Below are 26,293 nucleotides of genomic sequence, written 5' to 3'. Positions count from 1 at the left end.
ATTAGAGATGTGCCCTACAGGGAGATCACACACCCCCGCCCCCCGCAGTCTGCTGAGCAGCTTTCTTCTTCTCTCAGACACGCAGAGACCGACATGGTGTAACTGCCTGACCCCAGCCCTCTTGCTGGGCCTTCTCCCAGGAGCTGGGACTGAAATGGCTGAGTTCCCAGTAGGCATTTCAGACAGGTCAAGGCGGAGCCCACCCATGCAGAGCACACACGAAAGGCCCACGGCAGGAAGCCAAGCAGAGCCCGTCGGACCCAGCCTGGCAGGGGCCCCAGGCGTGGAGGCCTGCTACCACCCGAGTCTGAGCTGCGCCCTTCCTAACAGAATGGCCAGGAAGCTCACACCGATGCAGAGGCCCTCACCCCACGCCAGGGTCAGTGCACTGGAATGGCGGGAGCTAGGGGCCTAGGAATCTGCCTCTTTCAAGAGGGTCCCTCAGGGGATTCTGAGCAGACCAGCAACCAGGTTCGGGAACCACTAATCTTAGAGTAAGACCTGGGAGGGGATCTCAGCGCTACCATTTACTGGCTGGGCCTCAGTTTCCTTACAGGAAAGAGGCGGATCATGCAACAGCATCCAGGTGAAGACGGGCTTGCTCCCGCCACGAGCCCAGGTGTTCAGTGAGCGCCCACATCACCAGCTACTACCGCCTTCAGCCTCCTCTGGGGGCAGAGGCCTGATCTACTGGGTGCGAACTTCAGGTATCAGATTAAGTCTGAGGAGCACTGAGCATGGAGTCGGGCCGTCCACTCAGCTCTGCCACGGCCCCCAGCTGACCTCAGGCACATCCCTTTTCCAGTCCGAGCCTCAGCGGCCTCACCTGCAAACCAGGACGGGACTCCTTCGTCTCATGACTGAGGTTAGGATTAACAAGACACAGCCTGGGAGCCGGATGCCACACAGGTGGCCTCGTCGCCGTACCACCGTGGGTCGTAACAGGGACGCTGTCATCCCAACACCAGCGTGGAACCGAGCAGCCTGTTATCCAGTGGTTTTGTGCGTGTAACCCTTGTCTCACAGAGGAAGATATAAATATGGGGAGGGCAAAGATCAGACTGTATTTCTTTGTCTTTAGCCCCGTGACTGACACACAACAGGGGCGTGATAAATTCACGGTGTCCGGCTGTTCTTCTCCTCTGTCACCGAGTCATAACGGCCCCGACCCCTCCCTGTGCCTCTACCCACTCTCCAATGGTTTCTGCCAATCGCCCTTCAACCAACTGAGGATTTGTGGAGCGTCTTCAATGTGCCTGGCACCAGAGCCCCAACCATGAGCAAGTCCGTGAGCGATCACTGCCCTCTGTGATAGGAGGCAGACAGCCCACTAGGCCAGGGGAAGGCAGGGCGACGGGGTCACGACAGTGACATACCGAACCTCGTGGGCACAGTGCAGGACCCTGACACAGCCACGGCGAGGGGCTAAAGTCAGGGGGATGAACAGGCAGGAGAGGCGAAAGGAAAGGGGCAGACGGAGGGGAAGGGACCCCGGGGAAGGCAGAATCTCCCCCGAGAAGACTAGAGACCACAGCCGGGGATGAGGCAAAACTTGGTTCAGATTTGACCCACTTCCCGATGAAGTCTCTGTGCCCCAGCCCTGCCCCCTCTCTGCCACAGATCTGGGCCTCAGGTTCTCCACTACATTCCATGATCTAAGGACTTTCTCAAACTGCGTAATAACTGCAGGCTGCAATAGGTCCCCCCACTTGCCCACCCACTTCATCCTGTGGATAGGCAGGCCAGGTCCCTACCGGCTTTCTGGGATTTTCCCTCAACCCACAGAGTGCGCTGAGGATCCTTGAAGCCTTGCTCCCAGATCTCAACCCCCCACCAGAGTCACAGGGGACGTGGTCTTCAGTCTTGCACCCTCTCCTGGCTCCCCAGGGCAGAGTGGGAGCCCTGGCCCCATGCATGGAGTCTTAGGACTGCGTTCAAGGTCCTGCTGTCTCCTCACTGCCATTCACCCTAAGAGCCCAGGTGCTCTGTCTGCAGGGGGGCTGGATGCGCAGGCAGCTGGGGGCTGCGGCGTGGGAGTGGCAGCCCCACAGTGCGGTGGTGTCAGCACACCTGAGTTCAAATCTTGGCTCACCACCTAGGCAGCCAGGGGCCCTGGACAAATCATGGGAACACTCATCCCCTCAGGCTTCCCCTCTAAACAAAGGAAAATGGTACCCACTTCGGCAGGGGAGGGTTGTGAGCAGTAATACTGTGCCTTATACCTAGTACAAAGCCAGCACTCAGGACAGCATAGCTGCTGTTACTATCAGCATTTTCCAGAGTTCTTTAGAACCCAACTTCCTAAACGCAGCCTGGGAAAGAAAGACACATGATCAAGCTGGTGGGAGGCATGGCCGTCTTGGGAAAGCACGGTGCAGGGAGAACTTGGGGAGAGGTCCTATAGGAACCTTGTTTAACCCCAGCTCTTCCAACACGCTTGGCCACAGAACTCCCTTAGAGCCCTGGCTCGTTTCAAAGCTGCAGTCCATAGCAGGCACTGCCGGAATGGTCCTGATGTTCCAGACTTCCCGATTTGTACACGCTGTCATCCCTCCAATGGCCAAGTCCTCCAGGACCCTGGCAGGCTCAGATTTGCCGTCCTGCGGCAGCGACGGGGAAGAGGAGCATGGCCCCTCATGGCCCTGTCCGGCCGTGCCCCCACCCGCATGCCGGCCCTGACCAGATCCTCCTGCCCCTCGGCCCTCACGTACCAGATGCATATCTCAACGCTTGGTCAAAAATCCAGGTCCCTGAATAGCGGCTTCGCACAGATCCACTGTGGGGGCTGCTTTCGGGCGCTTTTCCATCTGAATTAAGTAAGAAATCAGAAAGAGCCCTTCAAGTTGGGGGTGCCTGGGAGGTGCGGGAAGGAAAGAGGTCACCTGAGCTGGCAGGGCCTTGGCTTCTCCGTTTGCACACAGAAGGACAACCAAGATCNNNGGGGGGGGGGGGGGGGCATCCGTACCTCCCCTGGGAGGCTGGGCTATGGCAGAAAGCAGCAGCCACAGGCCCAAATCCCCCTGAAGTTTTATGTTTTCTCTGTATTCTAACTTGTGACATATATAACATAAAAGTATCCATTGTAGGGCTCTAACATTTCTCCCCAAAAACCTTCCAGCAAAACGACCCTCTAGGGAGGCTATGCCCTGCCTATGCTACGGCCTTGCCCCTCCCCCCACCACCCCATCCACTGCATACCCCGGTGTGGTGCAGGGGGGCACTAGCGAGCCTTCTTGGGGATGCTCAGCTCAGACCGTCCTGGTACCCACATCTGACTCCCTGCCGGGCATGCTTCCTCACTCTGCGGGGCTAACTACCCCTGTGTCCTCTGTCACCACCACTGCCAACTAAGTGCCAGGTGCCTAACGCACTTCAATCGAGCCTCTCATTTGTCTCTGTGCAGGGCTGGCCTCCGAGCCTGACGCACAGGTGAGGAAGCAGAAGCTGGCCAGTGTGCAGCCATGTGCCCAGCAGACACAGGCGATTATCAGCCCCATTTCTCAGATGAGGTAAGAAAGTACTGCAGGGACCACACAGACGGCCACAAGCGGCTCAGATGGGCGGTGATCCGGAGCCTGTGACTGCCACACCCCTGGGAAAGGACCAAGGAGAGCCGGTGCTTAACATTTACCATCCACTGGGTGCACCAGGTCTCATTCCCGTCCTCCATCCTCCCAGAAGTCCTGGTGTGCTTGGGACAACTCCAAACCCAGTTCACCGAGTGAATGTTCTAGGGCCCAGGTGGTGCAGGGTGGGCTACTCAGCTAGTGGCTGGCCGGCCTTCAGAGCCATCCCGCTGCCACCATACCACGTCACCTCTGGATGTCAAGGGAGCTCTGGCTTCCCCTTCAGTCCCAGGGCTCCCCCTAGTGCCCCAGGGCAGACGACCCCCTTCCTCCCACACTTGCCCCACCACATCCGGTCCCACCGCAGAACTCCCAGAGTCCCCTATCCTCTCTCCCGGCTGCTGGGGGCAGCTGACAAAAGCATGCCAGCACACGGGGGCCAAGCCTCTTCCTCTTCCCAACCCGGTCACCAGTGACACAAAAATCCACAGGCACTGAGTAACAGAACCTGTCTAGCATTTTCTGGAAGCACTTGGCTGAGAGCCTGGCTTAGCTCCCTCCCGGAGAGGGCGGGACAGAGCAGGTGAGGCCAGCTGGGACCAGGGGGCTCTAGTTCCTGAGGCCACGGAGGGAAGAAGCAGGGAAGGCTCCGGCAGGCAAAGCTGCCCCTGAGGACAAGGAATGAGGGCAGCAAGCCTCGGCTCTACCATCTGCGCCCAGCTAGCTCCAGACAAGCCAGACACCTTTCTAGATACAGAGAATGCAATGAGGCAGAAATCCGGAGCAGGTGAATGAGAAGAAAAACACAAGAAGGTGAGGGGTGCCGAGGAGCACCGAGCGCTCTGGGTTCCAGGACCCAGCAGGAGCAAGGCCCGGAGCCTGCTGGCGGACAAGGGAGCCGGAGAGGTAAATCACGGACAAGTGGCTTTCCTGAGGCTCTCAGGGCTTGGACTCAGACCAAACGTCCTTGGGACCAGGGTCTTCTGAATAGAGTACAAATGGCCTGGGGATACGTGGGCACAGGCAGTTTTAAGAGAATCAATACCCCAATCATCAACTTTCAAATACATTCTTCCCTAAAATCAATGTGCTGGAGATATGGCGGTGGGCAGGGAGGCCGGACTCAGCTCAATCTCCTTCCCACTTGTCTCCTCACCCCCACCCTGACACGTTACAAGCAAAACGATTCCTTCACCCCCTCCCAATCCCACCACGGTGCTCCCCATGGGGGCTGTCCATCTCACGGCTCCAAGCTAAGAGGTGATCCCAACTATCGGAGTGAACCTCCAATACTCCAATATTGGAGTGATTTCCAATTCTTTACTCTCAACGAAACTGAAGAAGATTCTAATGGAGTTGTCAGCAGAGAGACCATTACAAACAGCATCTGATGACAGACCCCATGCGATTTTCAGCACACGACTTGGAAAGAGTTCTAAAAATTGAGTGACGCTCAAAACTCCATCCATCCCTGGTTCCTTACCTACATGATTAAGCTTTCTTAGTACTTACAAGTATGGAAACCAAAACACAGGAGTTAAATTAATGCTGAATCTTGTCTCATTCAACAATGAAAAATACTAATTCACAGAAACAGGAGCCAATGGAAAAAGAAACAAAGCTCCATTTCATTAAGAGGTGTGTTTTCAATAATTGTTTATTTTTACATTTACTGTTTATCTAAATTTGTTTTTGACAAACTGTATATTAATAATAACTCGATCTGGGGGAAAAATGTTTTAAAAAGTAGAGTTTTATGAGCCCGAGAAATTTTGTAGAAATTTCTATTTCAATTTATGTACATCTTGTTGTGGGAGAAGATTATAAAACAGTGATCAATAAAAAACTCTCAGGCATAAAAAATATATTACATTAGGATAAAATCCTGTGAGGGAAGTGGACTGGAAATATGAGTTCAAGGAGAGAAAAGGAAAGATGTAAAATTTCTGTTAACGATGAGCCTGTTCGCATGTTTTTAAAATGGATGATGGCTGGTATTAAATAGCAGTGGCTTTGGATTCTCGCCGATACATTTAAAACAGTGGTTTCACAGTTACAGTTCCAAAATGACACTTTTTTTTTTTTAACACAATACTCCAGAAATTAGATCCTTTACAATTATTTAAACTCTGGATAAAAATGTGAGACGTCAATTCAAAAATATGAAAGAATATGAAATTTTTCTCAAAATTCTTTTAGGAGGTGATGAACACAAGCCGCTGGCCTTTCGGGTTCCTAGCACTCCAGATGTAACTCCAGATGTGTCAATGTCCTGAGGCTCCAGCTAATTCTGTCTCCCTGCGTAAAAGCGCGTTCATACCTGTTACCTCCCTCTGCCCCCAACAAGCCTCCTGGAAAGACAGGCAGATGTTCTTACACCCACTGATCGATGAAGACAGTATGGCTCAGAGAGGTTAAGGGGCCTGGCCCAGACTCCACCACGGCACAGATCCTGGGTCTCCTGGATTTACAGCCCAGGGGCCCTTTCCCGTGCAGACTCTCCATGCAGGACCCCTTCCCACCCTGAACCACCCGACGAAGGGCCAGCAGCGGAGAGAAGACGTGCCTGGGAGGGTAGCCAGAACCCCTCCTTCCCAGGCGGCTGCAGCAAGAAGCGGAGTGTTGGCTCTGGCAGGCTCGGGTGCAAAGCCCTGCCAACCGCCCCCTGCAACAGGAAACGCTCAGCTGGCACGACGCAGCAGGACCCGGCCCCTCCGCCGCCGGCGTCTGTCACAGACCCAAATCCACATGGCCGGGTCTGAATGGCTGCCCGCCCTGCCACGGCTCCTTCCAGAGCTGCGGCCGAGCCCCCGCCTCGCGGCCCTGCGCCTCCCCCGTGGGCAGTCCTGCGGGTGTGGAAACACCTCTCCCCCGCAGGGCTCGAAGCTCACTGCCTAGAAACATCCGAGTACTCCTCCATCTCATCCTTGACTCTGCCTCCTGCACCCCGTCCGGTGATTTCCAAGGCAGAACTCACTCCCTCACAGGCCTGTATCCGGTTCCCAACAGTTCCCACAGTCGCGAAGGCCTTCCTTTCACGGAGCTGAAATCCCCGGTGACGCCCGTGTATCGGCCGGGGCTCTGCAGAATGCGTCCACCCCTTCCCCTCCCGCTCAAAAGCTTCAGGTTGTGATTACTTCGGTCCCATCATCTCCCTGGCACCCCGACCACTGGCCCCCACCCCCAAGTCTCTTCCTCCCCAGGACAAAGAGCCCTTAGCTCTTCCATGGGGCTCCTCCCCACACTAAGAGTGAACTCTCCGGAAATAAGCTGGTTGGCCCACGCCCCACATCTGAGGAGGAGCCCCGCTGGGTTGGTTGCTCCCTCCAGGGGCTCCTGTACCACCGGTCCCCCGGCACTTGCCACTCTCCCTGGGCTCCCCTCATGGGTCAGCTCCCCAGGACTACGGACCGATGGTCGCACCGTCCAGAGAAGAGCATGCCCTACTTGGTAGTACCTGCTGACCCCCGTGATGAGATCTGAGCATCCTTCTCTCTCCGAACCAGGAAATGCTTCCAGGTCCTGCCTTGTCTTCACCATCTGGGACAAGAACGGCAAGCAGGTTTCCACCTCCTCTTTTTCAACCCTGCTGAGCAGCAGTGACGTCTTGGTGTGCTGTGTTGAGAAGGCCTCGGGCGTACTGTGGCCGTCCGCAGTGATCAGTTAGCGATGCCTGCCATCGAGTGTGGGAGGAGGCGTACCAACGGTGGCGCCCTGCGTCTAGCACTCCTCGTGGCGTTCTGGAAACCTCAAGCGTGGCTCCACCACTCCTCGGAGCTCCTGTGCAGAGTCCCCCACGCAGCTTGTCAGGTGGACACAGGCATCCGTGACCTCACTTCTTCTCACTTCTGGTTTTACCCAACACAGTCAGCAAGTTGGATATTATCTCGGGTCTTCTTGCAGAAAACCCCTGAGTTTCCCCCACACTGGCTCCAATGGCAGTGACATTCTTTCCAAGAGCGGGAGACCTTCTTAGCACAGACTTCTGGGCAACCGGGACACAGCAGTCAGCACTGCAAGCTTGGCAACCAGCCTCCCAGGCACTGATGGCCCTCCTGCCTCTCCCGGCCTGAGAAGCTGCCAAATGCCATCCGCGGGTCCAAGCCCCAGGTCCTCCACGGGAAGTGCGTCGGATGAGGTCTGTGCCACGGGGAACACTGCTTGACGGCCGCTACAGGGCCAGTGAGGACCTGGGGTGGGGACGAGGAGGATGGAGCCTGGAGGAAGGGCAAACGGGAGGTTCCCGCCTGGCGCAGCACCGAGTGACCATCAGGAACACGGTTCTCAGTAACAGAGGCCGGCTCTGAGGCCTGAGCGTGGCTGGGTGAGCGGGGCACTCTGGAAGCCCTCAGCTGCACAGAACCTCACGCTTCTCTGCCAAGCGGCTCGGGAACGAGTTCATTAACACCACGCCACCGGGCCACTGTGGCACGAGTGCATTTCAAGGGACTGCTCTAAACAGCACTGGGCCCCTGGCCAGATCCCTGGAAGTGCTTTCCTTCCTGTGTTCCTTCCAGGTGGGAAGGGGTCACTGTGAGGCGGACCGGCCCTTCATGAAGTGGGAGAAAACGTCATACTTGCTATGAGCAAGAGCCCCTCTTTTCCTTTCTGTTGGCCCCTCTATAAAATGAGGGGATAAGGGGCATCAAATCCATAGCATATAGAGCCCCACTGCCCATTTCCACATCCATGGCAGACACTGATAATCATGCCACCCCTTTAGAATCTTTGACACAGAACCCCTAATAAACAGCAGCAATTACTTGGACTTGGCCCACAAGATAAAACCTACTTGCCATCCTGAGATTAGATGACTTTGAAGGCTCCATTCTTAACACTGATTTTCTTTTTTTTTTTTTTTTAATGCTTTTCTTTCCTGGTACCGAGGCCAGGCCAAATTTCTCTGAGCCTGACCCCTGGCAGAAACTATACCCTCAAGGAGGAAGGTGTGCTTTGATGGATGCAAGATGAGCCTCGATAACTCGCAGGGAATGTCCAGACCCTGCTTCGGTCCAGGCTCCAAAATGGCGGCCCCACTCCCCCTTGCCACTGTGCTTTACTCCTTTTTCATTCAGGAGTCTGCCAAGGTTACTTAGAAATGTCACAACATACTCAAAGTCTCTGGCTTCGAGGGAGGCAGCACGAGGAGGAGCTCCAGGGACGGGACAGGTTGCCCTGTTCAGTGAGACAACGGAGGCTCAATTAGAGCCCACGTCTTGACACCTCACCCAGCATCAACTTCTTCCACAGCCCATTTTTTCTCTACATCACCCTGGCTTATTTCTTAGGCTTTAGAAAAATGCAGAAACTATTACTAGTCTTCCCCCTTGAAGAGGTACTTGAAAGAGGTACTCTTCCTCCTTGAAGAGCAATGCTAATACTACTGATAAAAGCTCATCGTTTACCAAGTACAACGCTGAGTGCTTTACATACGCCATCTTACTGAATCTTCACATGACCCCGTGAACTGGCAATTGTGAGAACTGAGGCACAGGGAGCTCAAGTAGCCTGCCTGAGGTCCAACAGCTATGACAGCAGAGAGCCTGGGTTCGCTCCCAGACTGAGGACCCGAGCTCACGCTCTCTGCACAATGCTGCTCTCTTCCACCGCCTCTTTTGATCTGCACACTCGTGAGGTGGGCAGGACAGGGAGCCTCGCTGAGCAGAAGACGACACTAAGGCCCCGCAGAGCCAAGGACCCTGCTGCCGAGCAGCAGCTGAGCTGGAAACCAGCGTCCGTGGTTGGCATGAGGCCCTGCAGCCTCTCACTGTGCAGGCAGCTGGCCCAGGGAGGACTCCCCCCCAGCGTTTCCCTAGCACGGCTGCTCTAGGCCTTCTCCACCGAATCCCGACTGCTGGCTCCATCCCCAGATTCAGATTCAACTCCCCTTCACCGGGCAGCTCCTGGCAAAGAGGCATAAATAGCTACTGGGCCCAATGAGTCTTAAAACACACACCGCGAAGTGAGCAAGGGCACGTCCTCTCTTGGGTTAGTGGACACATCCCTAGAGGCTAACACGGTCCTTGGCCGCGGGGAGTGAATACTGATGGAGGAAGGCCAGACGTGGGCTCCTGAAAAGGCTCTGCTTCCGCTGGGCACTGGGCTAAGTTACTCATGCTCCACCCCAAGTTCTGCTGGTTCATCCCAGTTCTGCCACGTGGGAGGACGGCACTTCCTGGCCACCTGCGGTTGGGTGGGACCATGTGACTAACGTGGCCAATGACAGGGAAGGGACTTAGCTCATCTGCCCTCTGGGCTGCAGCAGGTAATCCCAATGTGAGTCCCTCTAGAGCTTTCTTTCCCTCTATCCCTTGCCGGCAGCATTTCATGTAACGGCTGCTTTTCACCTGGGTCCAGAGCAGAGCCCCCAGATGACCCACAACGGACATGTAGTGTAACGAAGAAAGAAACCTTTGTGGCTTTGAGCGACCAAGATCTCGTTACTTTCAGGATCCTCTGTGACTGGGGCATAACCTAGCCCTATCCTGACAGTTATGGCTCCGATGTCGATACTGCTCCCTGGAAGCTGGTATCTTGCTAGACACTGTAGGGTGGGAGCAGCGAACCCGGAGACACGGATCAGACAAGTTCTGATGTGCCAGCCTCCAGGGGCTCCTAGTCTCGTGGCAGAGGCAGGCACGGACAAGGCCCCTCTAATCTAAAACAGATAATGGGAAGTACCCAAGTGAGGGGCAAGGGAGAAACAGACCACGCTGACCGGAAGAGATTCAAGGGGGCTTCTGGGAGGTGGCAGTACTGGAGCTGGCCTTGAAAGATGGGCTGGATCTGTACGTGTGGACATGGGCAAAGGCATTCCAGGGAGAGGGAAGAGCATGAGCCAAGGGCAAGAAATGCTCTGGAAAGGCAGAGTGTGCCGGAATAAAAGGTCCAAGAAGATCATAAATAAGAAATAGGGATCCGGTTATACAGGATCTTGATACTAAGGCCTTGACCCTCGACACAGTGGGGAATCCCAAGTTTATACTCAGCGAATGACATGGTCAATGACTTGTTTTTGCCAAGCCCCTGGCAGCCAGAGCGGAGGGCGGGTGAGGGCAGAGACACACAAAGGCATGGCGGTCGGAGGGATGCCACAATGACCCAGCCGGGGCTGAGGGTGCACAGGAACGGCCCAGAACAGCCAGGAAAGGGAGCACGAGGCTGACTCCCAGCAGCTGGGAAGAGGGGGCAAAAGGACTTGAGTGTCAACCTGGGGACCCAGACACAGGGGAACCTCCACACGGGGCCCCTCATGCCGCACATGGGACATGAGCCCGCGAGTCTGGACGAAGTGAGCCAGAGCTAGACCAGGAAGGACAGGGAGACGGGAGGGAGGTGGCAGCGTGTCTAAGAAACGCGGAGGACCATGCGGATGGGGACAGACCAGGCAAGGCCTTGACGCCAGGGTGAGGCATGCGGACTTTATTTTACAGACCCGGGGTTGCACACCTGTGGCCACGGAATGACTCTGACCCACAGACAGGTTTTGTTTGGCAGATTTCAATAGTCGAATTAGTCGCCAACATTTAAAACCAAAAGAATTCACATCGAATGTCTCACTTCTGGTACGTGGCATGTCCAGAGAGCCGGCCACATGGAGCCTGCCCCACCTAGTTACAGGGCAGCAGAGGACTGAGCCCCTCTGTGTACACACTGGGCCTTGGGAGCATGTGAGTTTGTGACCTTGGTAGGGGTGCAGGCAGCCCGAGGGATTTTTAAGAAGCTTGTTTCCACAGAGCTCCTCTGAGCCTGACCCAGCCCAAAAGGGGTAGGGGGAGGTGCTGGTCTGCCACCGATCTGATCCCGCCTGGGCACCTGCGCCAAGCAGGACCAGCACTGGGAACTGCCTGCAGGAGCCCGAGGTAAAGCCAAGGATGACAGGGGCGTCTGGGTGGCACAGCGGTTAAGCGTCTGCCTTTGGCTCAGGGCGTGATCCCGGCGTTATGGGATCGAGCCCCACATCAGGCTCCTCTGCTATGAGCCTGCTTCTTCCTCTCCCACTCCCCCTGCTTGTGGCCCCTCTCTTGCTGGCTGTCTCTATCTCTGTCGAATAAATAAATAAAATCTTAAAAAAAAAAAAAAAAAAGCCAAGGATGACAAAATGCAGACAGGCATTTAAGACAACAAGCGATGTGGCTGTGCCAGACCCACCCGGGGGGCATGGGAGCCCCACGGCATGAGGGATTCACCACACCTACAGAAAGTTCCAGGCATCTGACCAAAACAAAGTCTTAAAACACAGACAGGGCTCTGGCACGTCAGGTGGAAAGGAAAGAGGTCCAGGGTAGGACTGTACAAGCAAAGGCAAGTTTAAGGAGCCTAGGTCCTTCCCTGAGGGCAGAGGGGAGCCACCGAAGGCCCTCTCAGCCAGGGAGAGGCAGGACCCTGACCCCGTGCCCGGCCCTGGTCCCAGCCCCGACCCTCTCAGGCAGGTACTCACCAAGGGTCTGCTGGTTGCGGACACCACCGATCACCACGCAGATCTCAGCGGGCACATCGCCTGTCCCGTCCTTGCTGACCGCCTTCTTCTCCTCCTTGGTCTCCCCCTGCCAGATCACCTCCTGGATGTAGTCATCGGGTAGCTCCGTCTTCACCTTCACCTCCGTCATCGTTCCCTGCTCGGCACTCAGCGAGGCCTCGGCCGGCGCGGGCTCTGGCCCCTCCACCTTGGTGCTCTTCTGGCTGCGCTTCAAGCGCTCCCTGGCGGAGAAGAGAGTGTGCTCGGTGCGGACCCCATGCCAGCCCCCAGACCCCGCTGGGAACCCACCAGCCCAGGGGGTTGCAAAATGGTTAGCTACAGACCCATTTGTCCATGAACCTCACCTTGAAGCATGCCGCCCCATGGCAGCCCCTCCCGGCAGCCCCTCGGGGTCGTCCTGGGAACCCAGTGTGCGCAGAGGAACACAGTGGGAAAATCACAGGGCTAGTACGGCTCCCGCTCCACCCATTTTACAGATAGGGAATGGGCTGTAAAGAGGTCTAAATGTGCCCAGTAACTCTTGTAACTGGAGTTACGAAAGACCTCCCAGGGCCGCTCTGGGTGACTGGAATCAGCTCTTCTCAATCAATGTGCATATAAATCAGCTGAGAATCTCAGTAAAATACAGACTCTGGCTCCAAAGGTCTGGGGTTTAGCCTGACATTCTGCTTTTCTAACAAGTACCCAGCCAAGGCCGGGGCTGCTCGTCTCCAGTCTGCGCTCTGAGCAGCAAGGGTTCAAGTGATGTGTACAAAGTGCCTAGTGCTGTTCCCTTCCCTCCCTGGCAGAAGAGCTGGAGATTTCATCCAAGCTCCCCGCTGTTCCCATCTGACAGATGGGCGACTACAAGCCAAAAGCCCCACTCAGACCAACACTCTGGCCTCCAGGTAGGTCTTCAAGCATCAGAAGACATCCTTAAGGTCGTGAGCTCAGTGCTGAGGTGGGCAGGGTTGAGGTTACTGAGCCTCCCTTATGAGGGGCCCACCACGGCCCAGAGCAGAGCTGGGACTTGCCCAGCGCCACACAGAAGACTGGGGGCAGGCCATGGCATGGAGCCAGGTCCCTGCCATCTCTCGAACAGACGGTTCGGTGGGACTCTCTGTGTTATCATAAGGGCCCCCTCATCCTTCTGGCAGGAGGAATCATCATCATCACTCCCGTCTCTGAGGTACAGAAGCCAAGGTGTGCAAGAACGGGGAGATCACATCACGGTCCAGCCTGAGGATGCCACCCCGTCACATCCAGTCCTCTCTGCGGCGTCAGAGAAGCGTCTGGACGGCACTTTAAAGCCCAGACTCAAGGCACACTCAGGTAGGACCCAATAGCATACCAACGGGAGCTTTGTGGAGGTGCCAGGCTGGGAGGTGGGGACCCAGGTTCTGTGGGCTTGCTGTGGGACTTAGGACAAGACCTTGCTCTTCTCTGGGCTTCGGCGGCTCCATCTGTCACAAAGTGCATGAATTTGGTCATAGTCAGGGTCCCTCCCAGCTCTGAACTTGCTCTTGGGGTTGAGGAATTGAGGAAAGAGAGGAGGAGGGTCCCAGCTAATGAGGAGGGAGCAAAGAGAAGGCACTGGGGAAGTGTCATGACCTGAATTGTGTCCCCCCACCCACCACGACTCTAGCTGGAGACAGGTCTTTAAGAGATAATGAAGGTTAAATAAGGTCAGAAAGGTAGAACCCTAATGTGATGGGCTGTGGCCGTAGAGGACAGGAAGAGAGAGCTCTGTCTGTCTCACCGCCATGGGAGGGCACGAAGAGAAGGTGGCTGTGTGCGAGAGGGTTCTCACCGGAAACCAACGACACTGGCACCCCGATCTCACACCCCCACCCCCCAGCACCGTGGGACATGCCCTTACCCGAGCCAGTCCGTCTGCGGTCTTTCCTTACAGCAGCCCGGGCTCATCCACAGGACTCGGGCAGCTGGAGTGAAGAGGCAGGCTAGCGGGAAACCAGCCAGGAGCCAGGGCCGTCCCGCCAGCCACCTCCTTGCTGGGTGACCTAAGCCAGCTGCCTAACCTCTGAGCCCCAGTTTTCCCATCTGCAAAACGAGGCTAACAGGACTGTCAGGGAGATTTGAACCCACTGACAGAACACGCAGCACAGCGGCTGGCCTGTAACAGCTAACGAGACACGGCCACCACCACTATTAATAATGACAAACTGTTACGGCATCTTGAGCACTCCGTGGGCCCAGGGACGCCTCCTCCTGATGTGTCTGCCACACTGGGGCCTACCTGACACCGTCTGAGCATTTGCCCTTCTCCGCATCGGGAAACATAAATCAGGATGGTTCGATCGCCTCCGTGTTCATTTCTTCTACTGATTTAAGAAGGACTGAAGTCGCTTGCTATGTACCGGGACTGTTCTAACATACTGTTCTGACTCTTTTCATCTCAGGGACAACCGGGGAGGAAGTCCTAGGATTATCTGTCTTACGGATAAGGAAACAGAGACCCTGAAGAGGAGAAATAACTTGATCAAAGTCACACAGGTAGGAAGACATGGGACCAAACCGGGATACAGGCATTTTGGTTCTAAGCCACAGTGCACTGCAGAGAAGGGAGAAAACTGCAGAGGGAAGCCGGCCCACTTGACCCTGGGGCAGCCCCCACATCACCTACTCTTGACCTTCCACAACCAAAACAGACTCAGAACCAAGGTGCTAGTGGGGAAGCAGGGGGAAGGCAGACTACCTGATTTTTCTGGCTGCTGCTTCCTCCGAGGGGGCTGTCTTGAGCTAGAACCCCTTGCTGAGGACCAGAGCCCCCTGGAAAAGGAGCAAGCCTACCCATCCCCCGAGTTAGAGTCATCGGAGGGCCAAAGAGCCTCTTAGCTCAGTGAACCCCAGGAGCCACAGGACCAGCGGGTCTGAGAAGTACGAGGGGACAGCTATGGCTTCAGGGAAGGAGGACAACCCACCAGCCAGCCAGCCACAGAAGGGGACATCCTGGGGGTGGAGGTCTCCCTGGCACTGGGGCACCAGAGCCGAGGTGGGCAGACAGCCTGGCAGAAACGGGATGAGATGAACCCAGACGGAAGGTTCTGAAGTCGGATGGTCCCATGGCCAATCTCAGAACTGCCACTCTCAAGCTGTGGGTTCCTGTGCAAGTGACTCCAATCCCCCTTCCACGCCTCAGTCTTCACATCCATACAATGGGGACAAACACAGCAGCTGCCCCACAGCACTATGATGCAGAGAGACAAGGCAATGTCTGCAAGGGACCCTGAACGGTGGCCCCAGTGGAGACGTTTACACATATCTACCGTCTCATACAGGGTGCAGGGGAGGGAATCATGCAGAGGACTCAGGGGAAGGGCCTGACATAGTCCAGACGTCACTGCGGGGGCCGTGGAGGTACATCAACAGGGGTTCGAATCCCATCACTATCACATCCTGGCTCATGACCCTGAGTGAGTTGGGAGCCCCATATCCACTCAAAAGGTCTCGTGAAGATCAAGAGCAATGTAAATCCAGGACCTCATCTAGAGCGACTCACAGAGCAGAGACACCCAGGTCAATGGCAGCTGCTGACGGTTACTGAAACTGCTGCTCCCTGCCCGAGACCGCGCGGATGCTAACAAGCAGTCCTGCTAGTCCTGAGGCTCACTGGGCACAGCGGTGGAGCGCAGGGACCCCGTCGGAGCCTGAATGCCAGCCCGCAAGTCTCGGTGGGGCTGCTGGGCAGGCAGGCAGCGAGGGCTCGCCCTGGCTTGGCCCTGGCTGGTCCTGACCCGGACTGCACAAAGGGTTAAGCCGCAAGGAAGGGTAGATGTGCTTCCAGGACAGCAAAGAGGCTCCTGGAGACAAAGGGTCCAACCTGCCTGTGTTCCCCACAACTGAGGTCACAAGGAGGGAAGGGAACAGAACAGTCTCTCCGCCTAGAATACTGTCAACCCCCTTTCTTCACAGCCGACATTCAGCAGCTGAGCCTGAGGTCTACGAGCATTTGCCCATCCCACCTGAACAGCCTCAGTGTCCCTTCCTGCTCCCAAGGACCCCACCCCCAGCATCATGACGTCCTGGTGGGAGGGAGGAGTTGTTGGAATCCGACAGGCTGGGCATCCACACACCCTGCGACCTTGGGCTAGACTCCATCTCTGAGCCTCAGTTCCCTTGTCTGTTCAAGAAGGACCATGATCCTTGCCAGCATGGGGGTGGGAGATAAGCCAGGGAGCTGGGCAGAGTGGATTTCCAGGGATGGCAGCTGCCATTATGACAATGTCATTGATTCATGAGGACACCCCCACCTCTGGGAAGCCTTCCCTGCTTGCTCGAGGTGGTGTTAGACCCCCTCTCTGAACACCCATCTGGCCCCCACAGGAGACTCTTACACTGGAAGCCACGTGAACCCCCTGTCGCCCACAGGCACTCCTTTAAATGGGACACCCCCTGGCCTTGGAAGCGCCAAGGACACTGGCAACCTCTCTTCTCCCGGCTTCATGCTTTAGATTTATGAGCCCAAATGTTGCTTTTCTCGGGTGCTTTGCATTTAATTAGGTGTCCTAATAACAATGGGATCACTGAAGTACTTATATCACTTTGAATTAGGGATGTAGCATCTTCTAACTTCTTTAAAAAAATTTTTTTTCATATATCATTTTTTAAAATAGAGCTCATTATTTTAATTATATCCATTTAAATGTACAGTGGAGCCCTTGGATATTCTCAGCACGAATCATTAGGTATATTAGTGAAAAAGCACTCGGAATCTATCTACATGCTGACACTCCATAATCTATTCTATTTGTGTCGCTGTAAAATAGATTTATATATAGATAACTACAAAATAGTTGCTCAAGATATGCTATGAATTTTATATTTAACCTGAGTCACACTTCAACATAAAATCTAAAGTCAGGCACTAAAAGGATATCTCTCTGTAAGTATGTATCGTCTGTGGCCACTGGTTACTGCTCATGCCAGAATCCCAAGAGAGAAGCCAGACCGAGTGGGTCCCTGCCCAAGGAGTTCCCCAAGAACGCAGACCCTTCGTGAAGGCAATGATTCTCAAATTGTGTTCCTTGAAGGCCCAGAGGTTCTGTGCACAGCAGTGACCCAGAAGTACCCAGGAGGCCTGAATAAAGAGGATGGCATTGAGTGGGGCTCCAAGACCCCTACTCTCTCTTTGATTTTAGCCTAATGTATGTATAAATGGGCTTCTTTCTCCCTGTAGTGGGTTAAATGGTGCCCCCCTACCCAAGACATGCCCACGTCCTAATCCCCAGAACCTATGAACATGACCTTATTTGGCAAAGGCTCCTTGCAGATGTATTTCATTTCAGGATCTTAAGATGAGATCACCGTGAATTACCTAGGTGGGCCCTAAATGCAATGACAAGGGTCCTTAAAAGAGAAGCACAGGGGATAGGACGGACAAAACAGGGGACAAGGCAGAGAAGGGGAGAAGGCAACATGACCACAGAGGCAGAGACTGGAACGATGCAGCCACAGGTCGAGGAATGCTATGGCCACAGAAGCTGGAAGAGGCAAAGAACAGAGTCTCCCCCAGAGCCTCCAAAACTGAGCGAGAACAAGCTTCCGGTTTAAGCCTCCCTGTTTGTGGCAATTTGTTACAGAAGCTACTGGAAACTACTATGCGGCGGTGAGGTTTGCAAGCTGCTGCTCTCTACTACCCTCCCTTTTCTTTTGCTTTCTTCTTCCTCGTCCCCAATGCTGTGCGCAGCCCATCCAATGTGCCTGCACAGCCTGCCTAGGAAAGTTTCAGAAGCACATCTCTTCCTCTGGGTTTTACCAGATGGTTCTTCAACTGCTTCGACCTACCCCGGCCCATCTGGCATTCACGAGAGCCCTGGAGCCAGACGCAGAAACTGAAGCCCAAAAACTGGGCCCAAGTCTGTCTGGTTCACATCCACAGCCCAGCCCAGGCATGAGTCCTGGGGCACGGCAGGAACTCAATCAACGTTGTGAATGGAGGGCATGCCCAAGGTCACACGACTTCCATTGACCAGAAACAATTTTTCTGACTCCTATCCTGGTGCTGTTCCCACTAAACCGGACAGCCTAAGACAGTGCAACCAAACAACGTTATCAGTGGATTTGGGGCCCAAAGACAAATGCCACTGCTGGCCATGAAGGATGAAGAGTCCTAGAACACCATGTGGCCAGGAGTCAGACAGCTCTGTCTCTGGGTGTAATTTGTCCATCATGCCACCAAAAATGCTAATGCTTGAAGCTCTACCAAGTCACAGTAGTGACGGGGGTTCTCAGCACGCTGGACGTCATCGTGCCCTTGCCTAACTCGGTTTTCCCATCCGCATGACAGGTGCGCTGGAATCTACAGCTGTGGCAGAGGCCAGACCTCTACCCAGCGGCGTGTGCGTACCTCCCTGCACAGGCCAGGGAGCAGTGCCTCCACCTGTACCCCAGGGCTCGGCCTGAGGACCACCCCACGTCCTGCAAAGGCTCCTGCTTACTCACTCTAGCACTTCAGCCACCTGAAACAATGTTAAGGGTGGTGGAAAAGCTCTAATCACAGTGTGTAAATAACGGCTCGGTTAACTCCCGCTAGAATAAAACTTCATTAAAAGCCTCCACTCATTAGGAATGAGGGTTAAGTAGCCTCAAGCTGAGCTTAAATACACTCTACGTGGATGCATGGACTCACGGGCTGTTGAAGGAACTTAAGCCATGACCTCAGGGGCCGCACGTACCCTGCTGCGGAGGCTGACTGCTGACCAAGTCCTCCAACGCTACCCATGTGCCCACCTACCGACGATCTAAGTGCTGCAAATGCTTCTTACCTATTCACAGGTGTCAGCAGGCCCCTCCTCGGCAATGCTTCCAAGACCTTGAGGTTTTTGCCTCCCCCATTCCGCCAGGGCTGCTCTGCCCAAGGCCTCCCGTGACCTCCATGCTCCTAGAGCCTATGGTCCCTTCTCATCCTTGGCAACCTCGTCCTCTGTCGGCAGCCTCAGATAATCCTCCCTCTCCCCTCTGTCCAACTCTTTGCTCCCTTGGCTCTGTGCTCAGCTGGTGGCCTCCTACCTTCTGCCCCCTTCGCCGTCTCCTGCTGACTCCTCTTCGCCAATTCTTCACCCTTACACGGTGACATGCCCCAAGGATCAGTTCTAGAACCTCTTCTATCTTTATCCACACTCACTCCCTAAGCAAGCTCATCCAGACTCGGGCTTTTAAATATTAACGATGTGATGATGAATCCCAAATTCTCTCTCCAGCTTGGACCTCCCCTTGAACTCCAGCCCTACACACACAGCTGCCGGCTAGACACCTCCTCCTGGATGCCCAAGAAGCACCCGTATCTAACAGGCCCTAACTGAGCTATTGCTACACCCCTTCCCCAAGTCCAGACTACAATCCTGACTCCTATCCCAGTGCTCTTCCCGCTAAGCCCTGCAGTCCACGACACCACAATCAAATAACCACAGGCTTCTCGATTTCAGTTAGGAGCAATTCTAACCCTCCAGCTTCTCAGGGCTAGACTCTGGAACGAACCTGTCTTCCGTCCCCCTCACTCCGTACTAATGAGTCTACTGGCAAATCCTGTCAACTCCACCTGCAAGGTATGTCCAGAACCTCACCACTCCTTACCAGCCCCTGGTTCCAGCTGTCTTCCCTGCCTCCTGTCTTATTGTCAACCACACAGCCAGTCTCTGGCTCCTACCCCTGCCCAAAGCCCCAAAGTCAATGTTCAAAAGAGCAGCCTGGGTGACCCTGTTAAAGCAAGCCAGGTCATGTCACCCCTAGGCCCCAAAACCCATTATGGTCCCACACCTCACCCACAGCAGCAGCTAGAGCCCTGGCCCTGACCCCCAGGGCTCCCTGGGACACACCCCAGGAGCCCGCTGGCCTCCTCTGCTAACACACTTCCTTGCTGGCCACACCAGTGACCCTGCTTTGCCCTGAGCACACGGCGCCTGGGGCCTCTGCCCTTGCTCCTTCCTCTGCCCCTCCCGGCTGCCCTCATGGTCAGTCCTCACTCAAACACCCCAGAGCCAGTGGAGACATTCTGGCTGCTCGACCTAAACCACCGTGCGGCTGACCCCGGCCCTGCCCACACATCGCCCCGTTCCCAGCTTTACTTGTTCTTCACCCTACGTTTATCTACCACGTTACCACTCATCCTCTTCACCGTCTGTCTCCCCAGCTGGAACGTGAGCTCCGGGAGGACAAGGACTTTCTCTTGTCCATTCCCTGTCATATCCCAGCACCCACAGCTGCACCTGGCACACGGACGGCCATCAGTAGACGCCTATTCACTGAAGGAGCAAAGCCACGAGTCCTGGAAAGGGTGGTGCCAGCGCAGCCTTCGGGGCGTCTCTCTGTCCCCTCCCAACCCACGAAGAACGTCGATGGTTTAACTGCGTCAGTTAATGTTCAGAACCGAAGACGGCATGGCCCACCCCCTGGCCCTCGGTATCACATGGCCAGGAGATGTTGAACGGGAGCCACATTCTGAACAGAGAAGCTTATTCCAGAAGGGCTACACTCTCATCTTACTTCTCTCCAGCAGGAATTTTCTCAGATGTAATGTGCTCTTCTTTCCTCCTGAAATGCCAAAACAGGGTAGCCGGGGATGCTCTGACACCAACTCTTTTTCTTCTCCAGCTTCGCTGAGACAGTATTAACACGTCACGATACGAAAGGTGAAGGTGCATGATGTAAAAGCATCTGGAAACTCCCGAGGACGCAGGCCCGCTACGATGAACATCACTCGGCAGATGCGGGCCCTCGGGGCCCAGGACGGGGTGCTGAGCTCCCAAGGTGGCTGCTGTCTCTGACACCCATCCATCCGGGAGCCTGCAGCCTCATCCCCGTGGTTTCTGGGAATGCCCTCCTCTGCTTCCCACGGGCTCCTGCTCCGAATCTGCCCTCTGATTCCATGTGGTTGACAGAGACCTCCAGGGCCGAAGGCCCTACCCCACTGTTTATGTATCCCCATGCCTGGCCCCTAGCAGACGGCAGCTAACGTCTGCTGAACGACACACACAGAGAACAAGCAGAGGTGCATACGTCAGCACGAAGGTGGAGGTGACTATGGCAATGAGGGGATGAGGACAAGAGCAGCTATGGCGTTCTGAGCAGCCATGCCGTGCCAGGCACGGTGCTTCACCCCACATCCACACACCACCCCGCTGGATGCCTGATAGATGCTAAGCAGTTCTGCTTTAAGACAGGAAAACTGAGGATTAGAGACACAGAGTGACTTTCTCATGGTCACACAGCTTTCTACTGACAGAAAGATACGCATGCAGACGTGCCCGGCCCCAAAACCTGGGCTTTCCATCATTTGGATGATTTGTTTTCCCTTCTCAAAAGGAGAGATGATTAAAAACACAAAAACACTTGTTTTTTGAATGAATGAACAAAGTCATGATTAATCAACCAGAAACTCCCAAGAGAAGGGGAACATACACCCTCGTCTCCTCCTGTATCCTCAGCATCCAGACGGCACGGGGCACATGCTCGACGCTTAACACAGTAACAGAGAAATGGGATAAAACTAAGGAATCAGGGGCTGCACGTCTGCTACAGAGAAAGGGTCTGGGCTTTATGCTCACTGTCGACCTCTAACTCTCCTTGACGCGTTCCAAAATGGCTGCCGTGTGCAGACGTGTCCTGTGGACACAGAGTCTCCCGGTTTTAGGGACAAGGACAGGAATCGTAACAGGGAGAAAGGCTACAGCTTCCACCAGCCTGGAAGGACTGAGAGAGAGAGAACCTACAGTGAAACCCCACTTTCCACAAACCCCGGAAACGGGGCCTGTGTATTTACTATTCCAGCTGTGTTTCAAATCTCCACATCATCACCCATGCCTTCATAACCCTCAGAATTATCTGCACTTCCATTTGTCATGTATCACTGATATATTTTAATAAATAGTCAAGTAGAAAAGATGAGATTAATAGATTAAAACTATTAACCTATTAAACAACTCTTAACAGTTTAGAAATTCAAAATAACCTACAATGCATAAATATATCATTAGTTTGAGATAATTCTTAGGCACTTAATTTTCTTCAGTGTATGTTGTCAGTCAGCCACGACGCCAGGTAATACTGCAGTTCAGAAAGGCAGCGTGAAGATTTAAATATTAAGAGTTAATTCCCTGGTTAATTTAAACCTAAAATAGAGAAAAGCAGGAGTCTTGAGCGACGCTGTCAAGTCACAAACTCCGACATTTAGCAGGATGGGACCCTCCGGGTAAATCTGGGAACTTCACTTATGGGTGTCACGGCATAAGGAAGGTTGGCCCGGGTCGTTAAGAAGAATTACCGTTAACAGCATTTTAAAGAGACATAGCATCTTCGTTTTCCAGCGGGGGTAGCAGGGGGGCAGTTCGGACTCCTTGGCAAGGTGCACAGCCCTCTCAATACTCACTGTGTTGAGTGGCTCCCCTCACCCCACGGTGACGACGCTGCAGACTCAGTTCTCAGCCAGACAGAATTCCCTCGACCGGCAGGTGGGGAAGGGGAAGCCCCCACGGGGACCCTGACCACCATCCTGCAGAGATCCTCTGCGGCACCCACAGGGTCCCATGCAGATCCCACAGTGCAGCCAAGTCAACCAGGGGAGACTGAGGCGGTCCCAAAGCTGGTCCTCACGCTAGCTGATGTGATGGCAGAGAAGAAAGACTCTCCCTCTGCCACCAACATGATTTCCTACTGAGGCTGTGACTTCGCTACTATCCCCCCACGCCCCTCTCTGACACCCAGCACCTCTAGCCACTGTCTCCTGGCAATGAAAGGTAAAGAAGCTCCCCAAGAGGACCCACTCCGCTCCCAACATCCTGCCCACACTGCCGGCCTGCCAACGTGTCCCTGACACAGTCCAGGTCCTTCCTGAGTGTCTGGTGGTGAGCAACTAGATGCCCGGCTGTTCCAAGTTTCCTCACCTACCCACACCCCCCTCTCCACGCACGTGAGCCAGGGGAGTGACCACGCACCACTAAGGGACGTTTAGGAGATCTGAGGGCTGAGATGTGCATAAGGCAGACAGCCCGGCTCCATGCACAGAGTGGGGCTCCGTCAGTGTTCAGTTCTTTTCTTCCGTCCTTCCCAACCACTTGCCAGACAAAAATGTGGAAAGTCTGGTCAAACTATGAAAAACATCAGCTCTCAGGCCATGGACGGAGTACTCCTAAATGAACACAGAGGGGCATGGCCACCCCCCCACCCCCACCCCCAGTGCAGCAGCGATGAGGAGGGGGACGAGGACACAAGCTGCAGCCAAGTCCCCGCAGGATGGGCAGGTGGGAGCGATCAGGAAGCTGGGTCTGGAGCCTACTGACGCGGGGAAGCACCACACTCTGCATGGAAAGCCGGAGGAAGCGTAAGCTAAGGGTGAGGATCTTTCTCTTCCATTAGCAGAGCTGGACAGAGGATGAGGCTGTGGAAGTTTCCTGACTTATCCTCCTGGAGGAAGGGCCTTTGGCGTCAAGGGCCTCCACAAGCAGCCAGGTTGGTTCATCCTGTTACCATTCTCAAGACTGTGCTTCTTCAGAACAAGGCAAGACTTCCAAGTGCCTTGAATGGTGAAGAACAAGGGGCACAACAACGTTCTCAGTGGGCTCAGGGAGCACAGGGGAGAGACAGCTGCTGGGTGCACGCACTGAGCAAAGGTTCCCTAGGGGCCCCGGTCACCTCCCTCGGGTGGACCAAGCCAAGCTTGAGAGCCACAGCGCCATTTGGCAAGCATGATTCACCAGTTTTGATGTGCATTAGTTTGCATTTCTGTGGCTGCCTCCGGAGGGCAAACCGAAGAATGTGCCTGAATTTTCAAGAATCCGCCATATCTGCAGAGTCTAGATTTAACAGTAATTGAGCAGAGAGGAAACTCAGCCCACCAAAAAAGCACTGGCCCCCCAGGGAATGAGTATATGACCCAGAGTCAGCCTGCGATTTATGATTTTTGTGGCCCAACTTTGTCCAAAGTTCAGTAAGCTGAGACTCTATGTTTCCGGAAATCAAATCTGAGCTCCCATAACAGCAACATAAACCTAGAGTCAAGATAAAGATGCGCCCTGGCTAGAATATACCCAGAATTCTTAAATAATTCATTCTGCTAATACCGTACTGGTCACTGACCACCATCGAGCCTACTGCTACTGCAAGCTTTCCTAACAATGAAATTAATTTGTTTAGGGCTACTTTTATTTTACTGCTGAAAACCAAAATGCTAAACAACAAGATATTCTTTAAAAAATAATTATGCAGCTGCACACATGGTGATCAGATTAAGTAAGAGCCCACCCGTGAAAAATCTTGGCTTGAAGGACAAGACTTGGCTAGGCCCAAAGCTATTTTACTCTGCATGTGACCTTGGACAAGCCCATTCCTCAATTTCCTCTGGGGAGGGGGGGTAGCATCACAACCTCAGAGGGCCACTGGGGGGACCAAGGGAGATCTGTGCATGATCCTACATGACACAGTAACTGGATCGGGGTAGGCTTTCCACCCCCACCCTCGTCCCTGACTCCAGTCCTCTCTCCAGTGTCCAGACTCAAAAAGAAATCAATCGCCATCACACTGCTATCTCCTCCTAGGAAGGGAATCCAGCATGGTGGTGATAAAAAGATAAACGTTTATTGAACACCTACTATGGGCCAGACACTGTGCTAAGGGTATGCACTATTACCATTATTATTACACTTTATCCTCACTGACAACACTATGAGGAAAGGCCTAATATTCCCATTTTACAGATGAGGACACTGAGGTCAGATAAGTAGCCCAAGATCACACAACCAGGCAGTGGATAGCCCCAGGATCTGAACCCAGGCAGTCTGGGCTCCTCAACACTGTGCTAATAAGCTGCCTGGCCCTTAGTGGGGCTAGAGAGGAGGCAAGGTAGAAATCTTGCAGACCAGCCACGGAGAAGCTTGCATTTTTAGATGGAGAACTCACAAAACGCTTTGCTGAACCGAATTCCTCGGACCTGAAAAGTTAATGGCCTTTCGGAAATTCACTTCCAAGCCAACTTTCTGAGGTCCTGCTTGTCCTGAACCCTTGGCAACATCTCTTTAATCTTGCCCCTTGCAGTTTATTCACCTCCTGGCAGCCGGTATGATCCTTTTGAAACCAAATCATATCATGCCAGTCCTCTCTGCTCAAAATCCCCAGCAGCTCCCTGTATCTCATGTAGGGTAAAAGTCAAGGTCTTGACGCTAGCCCCCAGAGCCCTATCGGTCACATCAGCCTCCTTGCTGTAACTCCAACACAATGTACACATTCCTGCCCCAGGGCCTTTGCACCTATTGTTCTCTCTGCCTGGATGTGTTTCTCCCAAATGACTGCTTGGCTCAGCCCCTCATTTCCTTCAGATCCATGTTCAAATGTCTCCTTCTGGTGATGCACTACGCCTTCTGGATCTCCCAATCCCCCACCCTGCTTCCCCCTACAACCTCGCAGCACTGTTTATCTTATGACACACCATGCATTTTACGTATTGATTACACCTCTTCCACGCTTACTAGAATATGAGCTCCATGAGATTTCGGTTTTGTTCACTGCTGTATTTCCAGCACCCAAGTCAGATCCTGGCACTCAGTAGGCGCTAGGTACTTGTGGAATGAGATTTGGTCTTATCACTCCCCCAACCCACCCCAAATCTGTCTACAACACCCTGATGGCTTGTTAGGCGACTGGTCCACACAGCAAACAAATGAGTCCCTTAACCTCTTCTATCCCTGGTTGCCTTATCTCCAAAATGAGTCAGTTACTCCAGATTATCTATAGAGCCCTAACAGCTCTGAAAACCTTCAACTGACAAAAAAAGGCAGAATTCTTCATTACCACAAGCCTGTAGCTACATTTACTTAATTATAAAAACTGCACTTCCTTTAGAATGTTCCCGAGTTAAGGCCCCACAGCCCCCGCGCCTCTCAGCATAAGTGAGGCTTGGCTGCCGTTGTGCTCTGTGATTTGTAACCTGCACACCAAGTCAGCATTAACCTCAAGTGCTGGGATCACTGGTCCTGTAAAATCGACCCAGGCTGGGTTACAGAGAAGGAAACCAAACCACATTCGGTTGTTTCTTAGGATCAGAAACACCACCTCTCCTTGTCCCCCTCAATTTAACACCAATTCCTTAGCAGTCCGTGTGTTGGTTTTGGGGCTCAGCCAGAGGCCCTCTGGAGAAGTAACAAAATTAGGTGTTCTGGGCCAAAAGACAAGCGCTGGGAAGAAAGCAGACCCCAGCGTAACAACCAAGTGGAGTGGAGGCCTGCGTCAGAGGCCCGTGGGGGACGGGGGGGGGGGGGGGGGG

The 26,293-nt window shown here is 54.1% G+C and overlaps 1 protein-coding gene across 17 annotated transcripts in view; it reads right to left on the bottom strand.

The window, feature by feature from the left end:
- ZNF618 (zinc finger protein 618) overlaps positions 1-26,293 on the bottom strand; it is a 172,564-nt gene that overhangs the window by 47,348 nt on the left and 98,923 nt on the right. For all 17 annotated transcript variants that reach the window (XM_040631762.1, XM_040631761.1, XM_040631767.1 and 14 more), the window contains exon 3: positions 12,007-12,266. In XM_040631762.1, coding sequence (XP_040487696.1) covers positions 12,007-12,266 — 260 coding nt within the window. The remainder of the gene's footprint in view (positions 1-12,006; positions 12,267-26,293) is intronic.

The sequence above is a fragment of the Ursus maritimus genome, unplaced genomic scaffold, assembly GCF_017311325.1.
Source record: "Ursus maritimus isolate PB19 unplaced genomic scaffold, ASM1731132v1 scaffold_17, whole genome shotgun sequence".
Classification (NCBI taxonomy): domain Eukaryota; kingdom Metazoa; phylum Chordata; class Mammalia; order Carnivora; family Ursidae; genus Ursus; species Ursus maritimus.
This window is presented reverse-complemented; position numbering and strand designations above follow the sequence as displayed.